General features: G+C 34.9%; 1 protein-coding gene across 1 annotated transcript; it reads right to left on the bottom strand.

Moving 5' to 3' along the window:
• Positions 1-3,572: 3,572 nt before the first annotated feature.
• On the bottom strand, positions 3,573-5,782 carry PABPC5 (poly(A) binding protein cytoplasmic 5). Its single transcript, XM_049644034.1, has 2 exons — positions 5,715-5,782; positions 3,573-5,179 (listed from the first exon to the last, which is right to left on the bottom strand). Exon 2 carries the CDS (start codon positions 5,037-5,039, stop codon positions 3,891-3,893), a length of 1,149 nt encoding a protein of 382 aa, XP_049499991.1. The 5' UTR covers positions 5,040-5,179; positions 5,715-5,782; the 3' UTR covers positions 3,573-3,890.
• Positions 5,783-9,311: the final 3,529 nt, after the last annotated feature.

Genomic DNA, 9,311 nt, shown 5'->3' with positions numbered 1-9,311 from the left:
ATATTAACTCTCTTGAATCTCAAAGAAAGCATTTGTTAGGTTATATTTCTTGGGAAGTAACACCATGAAGTATGTAAGAAACAATTAATTTCACATGCACAAGCACTAGTTTTTCAGGGATTTTTGTGATCACTTGATTTAATGTAGGAACAAGGCCTTGTGGAAATTGTCTTGGTCTTGAAGCAACATCCCATTAACTTATTTAAAAAATGTTTCTCTACAAATATATTTTCATTTAACTTATGTCAATTATTAGAAGCTTTGTCTAAGATAAACTCATCAATCAATTGTTGAACAATAATAAAAAAAGAAATCATGAGAAGTGTAAAAGTATTGATGACACCTCAACAGGATAAGCACTAGTCTATGTCACCAGTAACACCATATTAGAAGCGCCAATCTATGTAACTAATCAGCTCTCAATTATTTCTTTATGGGATGAAATTTGATAAAAAATGGCTTATTCTGTAATAACTCATGTCTCCTGTGAAATATCGAGGAGACAATTGAAAAACAAACAAATTGAGGGATAATTCAACAAGCAACCATGGAATGCTAACTATATTCCAGGTATTAACGTAGATGCTGGGAACACATATATCATCTATATTCAGTAATTTACTGATGCATTTTAAACTATTTCCTTAAATCAAGCCATTTATTTATAGGTAGGATGGCATTCACACCATTCCTAAATATTCCCTTAAACACATAGTATTCTTACATTTTCCCCTGTACTGAAAATATCACTTAACATGTAACATTTTATTTGTCCCCTTAATCATAGATACAACCAGAAAGGCAACAGTATATGAAGAAGTTTTTTGTACAGAATGGCCTCACCAGAATAACTTTTAATATGATGGTTTACAATCACAAAGCAATGTTCTTAATTTTCTTCTCCTGGGCACATTTGAAGTTTGTACAGTGACTGTTTTGAAAAGCTGAAAAAGGCTGGGGGAAACAAACAAAACTTGTATTAAATAGTCCATTCTTAAGTTTACCATGACGATTGACATTATAGTTTTACTAATTTACTAATTAACTTGTGCTAGGAAATTAACAATATCCTATTTTTAATGTTTTTTTTCCACAAATTTAAGCTGTTCGGTTGTTTTGCTCCCCCTTGAAAACCTTAATTATAAGTCTATTAAATGTAGTTAAAAATGAAAAGTACAAGATTGAAAAATTACCCAGGTGTTTGTGTTCAAATAGAGATTATCTTTCCTTTATAATTTTCCCTTTCTTTTTACCAACTGAATTTACAGAGGTTTGTTTTGTTTTGTTTTGTTTTTTACTGCTTTGCAGTGTCCTAACGTATAATTTATCTGTACTTTGGCATATTTTAATTACTCCTTTATTTGTAATGGCTGACTTTTTAAAAATAATAATTATTTAAATACTTAAATAATTTCCTCAAATGTATTAAATGCTTTTATACTTGAAGATTTTTACCTTCTAGAAATCTTGCATGATTTATACTGATTCAAAGCATTTGTAAAGGTTCTGGTTAACACTAACACTTCAAGTTTATAAATTCAAATAAAAACTGGTAATTGGTAAAAAGGAATAGAGAATGCATATAGTAAGTAATTACCAATGTAGATATTTTAAATTTATTTCAGGTTGCACTGTTTTCATATATTTTAATGTTCACAATTATGTAAAGCAGTGGGCTCATAAAACATGAAAATTATACCCCATTAGTTTTTAGTTTTACTTTTGTCAATTTAAGTAAAGAATATATCTTGAATGTTTTTCAGAATTTTGATACATATATCAATATAATGTGTATTCTAATTTTTAGCAGACCTAAGCTTTTACATGGTATAGATACTTTTCCTCAAGTTCATATAACTCATACTGTTTTAAGCAAAGGAGTTCATCACAAGGTTGTTTACAAATGTAGAAAACACTGGAAAACATGTAAGTATTATTCAATGTGTTACTTAGATAAGCTATAGTACATGCACGCAATGGAATACTATGCAGTCATTAAAATGATGATACAGATTGATATTTTTTAGCTTAAAATTTAAAGAAACACAAAATAGTACATATAGTATTTTTTTGTTGATTGTAAAAGAGTGTGTTTACATAGGAGAAAAGTATATGTATGCAATGAAATCATTAATAGTGGTTATCTCTGAACTGTGGGAATTTAATTCTTTATAATTAATTCTTTATAAATGTCTGCATTGTGTACATTTTTTAAACAATGAGCATGTATTATGTATATGATCAATAAAAACAGTGATTTCCATTTGAAAATATTTGATAATGAATATACATGTAATTTGTAGATAAACAATTACACAGAGAAAGTTCTTTCTCTTTGTTTTATGGGAAAATAGCTAAGAAGTGTTAACAAAATTATATATCTATGTTGTATTATGCATGTAACCTAAAATTTGTAGTTAACATAATAAAAGCCAATTAAGAATAGAGACAACACATTTTTTATGGTTGGACATATGATGTGAATAAACCCTATTTTTAAAAAGGATTTTTTAAAATTTTACATAAATTAAGTAATTATTTCTCTACTTCCAAAATGATTTGAACACTCACATATTAAATGAAAGGCAATCTAAAGAAAACATAAAAGTAAGTGCAATATGGATGGAAGGTAGATGGGTGGAGAAAAGAGGAGACTACAAGTAAAATACTGAAAATCTGCAATCTAGAAATTACAGGATAAATAATGTAACTGAAATATAGAACAGGACATCTTGTCACAACTTCGAAGCAGCCAGACATAAAGAGAACCATACTGGATTAATAGCTCTCATATAACAGATGGAGGCTTTGATACATCTGTGAATATTATCACATGGATGTATTCAAAACTTTACAAGAGATAATGACAAGTTTAATAAAAGATGTCCTTCAAAGTAATTTTTCAACATCATTATACGGATTATTTACCCTTTATATTGACACTTTATAGACGCTGAAGTAAAATTTTTAAAATTTTCTATAGGTAAAGGCAATTCAGTGCAGTTATTTACCTTTGTTAACTTAACATGACCCATGTGTACTACTAAGGAGTTTTAAAAAATGAGTGGCAAGAATGCTGCTTAGACTGTACTCATATATAAAATCTCTCAGGAAAGATTTTTAAGATAAAACTCATCATTTTAATAATGCTTAAAGTGTTAATTTTCTAATATACTAATTGAGAAAACACTAATAGGGCATGAAGTTGCCCTTCTCTGGGCATGAAGTTGAATACAACTCCCAATACTTAGTCAAAGCCACTGTCAACTCTCTGATATGCCCACAATACATTAAAAAGGGGAAAAAATGTATAACTAAATAAAGAAAACTCAGATCTTTTGAAAATAATATCCATTTTAAATAATAAAGTAAAATTATGCACAAATGTTCATTGGATCACATACATTTTCCCCTGCTTTATTGATTTCTCAAAAAGCAAGTTAGAACTTTTCTGTGTGATAGATTCAGAAATAATGGCCATTTTGAGAATATTTGCACAGAAGAAATTACATTTAGCAGTATAATTGCAATAAGGAAGTAAATATACTCAAGTACCTCACCTTGACTGGTTTAGGTAAATAATAATAATAATGAAAACAATATGTGGAGGGACAAAGTTTATTCTATATATCCCTAAGGATATTTTAACAAAAAATGGTACAAAATTACAGTTTTACAATTAGAAATTATATTCTTCACTAAAATGAACAAGGTTTTCTAGTTTTACTTATTTTTTCAAAAGAAAGTATTTACTTCAAAAAGAAAGAAAGAAAAAGAAAGAAAGAAAGAAAAAAGAAAGAAAGCCTGCCATAAAATAACCTCTTATCACAAAGTAGCCCAAACTAAGTAGGCACCAGCTAAAGGCTGCACCAAATTGAGCATTCTTATTCTCACCACCTGCGCCTGGCCTGGCCCAGGGTGACATGCAGGGGCTTGGAGCCCACTGTGCGACCATTCATCTCATCCACTGCTTTGGTAGCATCTTCAAAAGAGGAGAAGCAGACAACACCAAACCCTTTGCCTTGCCCTACTTCCACCATCACTTTGGCCCGGCTAATTGATCCAAAGGAAGAAAATTCTTCCTTCAGTTTTTCATCATCGATGGTCTCATCCAGGTTCTTAATATAGATAGGCACCCCCGGAGGCCGACTTTTTTCTTTTAATCTCAGCCGTTCAAATCTTCGTCTTAACTCAGCCAATCGTTCAATTTTCTTCTGTGCTCGACCTACGTATAGAACTTTCCCATTGATGGACTTTCCATGCAGGTCTAACACAGCCTTTTGGGCAGCCTCGTGCGTCTCATACCTCACAAATCCAAAGCCCTTAGATTTCCCACTGGCATCTCTTATTACCTTAACACTCTCAGTTGGCCCATATCCACTAAAGATTTCCTTCAGTTTTTCATCATCCATGTCATCTCCGAAGTTTTTAACAAAAACATTAGTGAAAGTTGCTCTATCCTTGGTTCTGACTTCAGCTGCCCTCTCTTCTGGGAATTTGAATCTACCAACATACACCTGGCGGTTGTTGAGCCGCACCCCATTCATATGCCAGATGGCTCTATTGGCAGCGGCCAGGCTGTCAAAGTGCACATAGGCATAACCCTTAGAGCCATTGTCATCACATACGACTTTGCAGGAGAGAATGTTCCCAAAAGCAGAAAATAAATAAAAAAGGGCCCTATTATCTATGGATTTGTCCAGGTTTTTGATGAATATATTTCCAACTCCTGACTTTCTTAAGCGGTCATCTGGCTGAGACCACATGAGGCGGAAAGGTTTGCCATTAATCAAATCAAAATTCATGGTATTCAGGGCCCACTCAGCATCTGCAGGAAATCGGAAGTTAACATAGCCATAGCCCAGGGGGCTGCGGGTCACAGGGTCACGGCAGATTCGGGTGAAGCGCAGAGGGCCAGCAGGCCTGAACTTTTTATATAACATGTCCTCAGTAACATCTGGGTCCAAGTCACCCACGTACAGGGCAGCCTTGAGGTACTTCTTTTTCTTGCCAGCAGGATTAGGCTCTCCACTCCCCATCTTTCTAAGCACAGGAAGGAGGCTTTCGCGGGAGAGAAAAAAAGGCTGGTTTCTCTAAGCTATGGGCCAAGCAGCTGTTCACAAAAAGAAGAAAGCCAAGGCGAAGGAAGCTAAAAGCAGTTTCAGAATCACTGTTGAGGCTGAGAAAATGAAGTTCAGAAACAGCTGGTCAGCGGACTCAGAACAAACACATCAGACAACAATGCATCCCAATAACGAATCTGTTCTACCTAAAGAATTTATAATTTCCACCCATTAAGATTTAAAATCTGTTTTAAAAGCCAGTAGTAAGAAAGAAATTCTCTGTTCCTCATTTAATTGTAAGAAATCATCAAGCAGCTGGCTGGCCCCCCACATCTCCATTAGCTTACAGAGGCCTTGAGACCCGTTTTCAGCATAAATATAGGCCTCGAGCTCCTGCTGGCTTAAAATTCTCTTAACCTGGACAGGGGCCAAACGTGTATTCCTCCGCCGGCTGCCTGGCCGGTCTCAGGCGGGCTCGCAGCTAAGGCCGCTAAACACACTCAGCGTCAGTGAAAGGGCAGACTAAACACTTGGTGCGCTGGGGCCGGAAGGCAGGCTGCAGAAGGCGGATCAGACAGAGACAGACAGACAGACACACGCGCTGGGGACGGAAGACCGCACAGATACCCCAGATGCCCACCGGGTACGGACCGAGTGACGCGCGGTAATTTCGGCAGTCTGAGACTCGCGGCAGGTCCGGAGGGACTGACTGGCGGACGCGCACTGGGTCAGCTTCAGCGGGAGGCGGTTCCGGACAGATGTGGGGCGGAGTCAGAAGAGAAGGGTAGATGCGAGGCGGGCGGACAGAGCTGGGACAGATGGACACGGATTGCTTTCCGCAGGACAGAGCACCCCAAGGACGAAAACCATTTAGCTGTGGTAGGGCGGGCGGGGCGTGAGGAAACCCGGAACCTTGCTAAGTAATTTCCCGCTTGCCCTGTGCCAAGATAAAATTAATTTAATTTAATTTAATTTAATTTAATTTAATTTAAATGTTTTTTTAGATTTTTCTTTATTTTTAAAATTTTGTGTTTTTATTTATTATCTTTAAGTATTAATTTTAGGCTGCTAATCCCAAAATTAAAGCAGGAGGTGATCACCTAGGCAGAAAGAGCTCTCATACTTTTTTTTTAATAATAATAAAAACAATTCCCTATATCATTTCTGCTTAGGAAATTAGATATAGAGTTGCATATTTTCTAAGTTAATTGGAAAGTTAGAATTGACAGCTGTACTGGATTCACATTACAGTGCTAAATGATCACATGGTCAAATAAAACACAGGGCCATGTTGCGTTTAGCCTTTATCCATTAAACCCCAACATGATGATCACATAATCCCCAAGTAGTAAGCAGAATTCTTGACACTGCTCCAGTAGTACTAATATTTTAATGACTGGAAAGTCGTAAAATGGCATTTTATGGTACCTAGTGCTACAAAACTTTGAAGATGTGCTGTCTCCACAATCAAAAATTAAAAAATCTTAATAAAAGAGATAAAAGCTACAGAATCAATGCAAAATATATGATTAATGTCCACAGATGAAATAAACATGTAAAGATATAGGCATATTATGCATTAATTACTAATTATTTTATTTTATTAAAGTTTTTATTTAAATTCCAATTAACATACAGTGTAATATTAGTTTCAGGTATACAATATAGTGTTTCAACACTTCCATACAACACCTGGGGCTCATCACAAGTGCACTACTAAATCCCTATCACCTACTTAACCCACCCCTCACCTACCTTCCCTTTAGCAACCGTCAGTTTGTTTTCTATAGTTAAGAGTCTGTTTCTTGGTTTGCTTCCCTCTCTCTTTTTTCCCCTTTGCTCATTTGTTTTGTTTCTTAAATTCAACATATGACTGAAATTATATGGTATTTGTTTTTCTTGAACTGATTTATTTTGCTTAACATAATACTCTCTAGCTCAATGTCTTTGCAAATGGCAAGATTTCATTATTTTTTATTGCTAATACCCCATTGTGTTTATATATATATATATATATATATATATATATATATATATATACCATCTCTTATTTATCCATTCATCAGTTGATGGACATGGGATATTTTCATAATTTGGCTGTTGTAGATAATGCTTCTATAAACATTGGGTGCACATATCCCTTTGAATTAGTATATTTGTATTCTTTAGGCAAATAGCTAGTAGTGCAATTGCTGAATCATAGGATACTACTATTTTTAGCTTTTTTTTTAACCAGGAAATGGTGCAGCTCATTATTTTTCCTCCAAGATTTTATTTAAATTCAAGTTAGTTAACATATAGTGTAGTATTTAGAATTCAGTGATTCATCACTTACATATAACACCCAGTGCTCATGCCAACAAGTTCCCTCCTTAATTCCCATCACCCATTTAGCACATTCCCCCACCCTTCTCCCCTTCAGCAACCCTCAGTTTGTTTCCTATAGGTAAGAGTCTCTTATGATTTTGCTCCCTCTCTGTTTTTATCTTAATTTATTTTTTCTTCCCTTCCCCCATGTTCATCTGTTTTGTTTCTTAAATCCCACAGTTCAATGAAATAATATGGTATCTGTCTTTCTCTGACTTACTTTGCTTAGCATAATACACTCTAGCTCCATCCTTATCATTGCAAATGACAAGATGTCATTCTTTTTGATGGTTGAGTAATATTCCCTTGTGCATATACCACCTTTTCTTTATCCATTCATCAGTAAATGGGCATGTGCACTCTTTCCATATTTTTGCTATTGTGGATAATGCTGCTATAAACATTGGTGTCCATGTGCCCCTTTGAATCAGTATTTTTGTATCCTTTGGATTAATAACTAGTAGTATAATTGCTGGGCCATAGGGTGGTTTTATTTTTAACTTTTTGAGGAAACTCAAAAATGTTTTCCACAGTGGCTGTACCAGCTTGCATTCCCATCAACAGTGTAAGAGGATTCCCCTTTATCCACATTTTCACCAACACCTGTTGTTTCCTGTGTTGTTTATTTTAGCCATTCTGGCAGTTGTGAGGTGATATCTCATTGCAGTTTTGATTTGTATTTCCCTGATGATGAGTGATGCTGAACATCTTAAGTGTCTGTTTGCCATCTGTATGTCTTTTTTGGAAAAATTTCTTTTCATGTCTTCTGCCCATTTTTAATTGGGTTATTCATTTTTTGGGTGTTAAGTTGTATAAATTCTTTATGTATTTTGGATGCTAACCATTTATCAGATATGTCATTTGCAAATATCTTCTTCCATTCCATTAGTTGTCCCTTAGTTTTGTTGATTGTTTTCTTCACTATGCAGAAGTTTTTTATCTTGATGAAGTTCCAATTATTTATTTTTGCTTTTGTTTCCCTTGTCTAAGGAGACAAATTTAAAAAGAAGTTATTATAGTTGATGACAAAGAGGTTACTGCCTATATTCTCCTCTAGGATTTTTATGGTTTCAGGTCTCATGTTTAGGTCTTTAATCCATTTAGGATTTATTTTTGTGTATGGTGTAAGAAAGTGGTCCAGCTCCATTCTTTTACATGTTGCTGTCCAGTTTTCCCAACACCGTTTGTTAAAGATACTGTTATTTTTCCCCCTTTGGATATTTTTTTTGCTTTGTCAAAAATTAATTTGCTATATAGTTGTGCATTCATTTCTGGGTTATCTATCTGTTCTATTAATCTATGTATCTTTTTTTATTCTTTTTTTTTTTTTTTTTTGCCAGTACCATACAGTTTTGATCACTACAGCTTTGTAATACAACTTGAAGTTCGGAATTCGATGCCTCAAGCTTTGCTTTTCTTTTTCAAGATTACTTTGGCTATTCAGGGCCTTTTGTGGTTTCATATAAATTTTAGGATTGCTTGTTCTACTTGTGTGAAAATGCTGTTAATATTTTGATAGGAATTATATTCAATGTGTTAGTTGCTTTGGGTAGTATAGACATTTTTTAAAGTTTAATTATTTTTGAGAGAGAGAAAGAGAGAGCGAGAGAGCGCACTAGGTGGGGAGGGGCAGAGAGAGAGGGAGAGGGTGACACAGAATCCAAAGCAAGCTCCAGGCTCCAAGCTGTCAGCAGAAAGCCCGACGTAGGGCTTGAAATCACAAACTGTGAAACCATTACTTGAGCCGAAGTCAGATACTCAACAGACTGAGCCACCCAGGTGCCCCAAGGGTTGTATAGACATCTTAACATTTGTTCTTTAAATCCGTGAGCATGAAATGTCTTTAATTACTAATTTCAACATGAGTTTTCAAACTATGGC

This window comes from Panthera uncia, chromosome X, assembly GCF_023721935.1.
Source record: "Panthera uncia isolate 11264 chromosome X, Puncia_PCG_1.0, whole genome shotgun sequence".
In the NCBI taxonomy this organism is placed as follows: domain Eukaryota; kingdom Metazoa; phylum Chordata; class Mammalia; order Carnivora; family Felidae; genus Panthera; species Panthera uncia.
Note: the sequence above shows the minus strand (reverse complement) of the source record. Positions and strands in the feature narration are given on the sequence as shown.

Excerpts from the sequence above, each read along its gene's own strand:
- PABPC5 (XM_049644034.1), bottom strand. The coding sequence starts at position 5,039 with ATGGGGAGTGGAGAGCCTAATCCTGCTGGCAAGAAAAAGAAGTACCTC.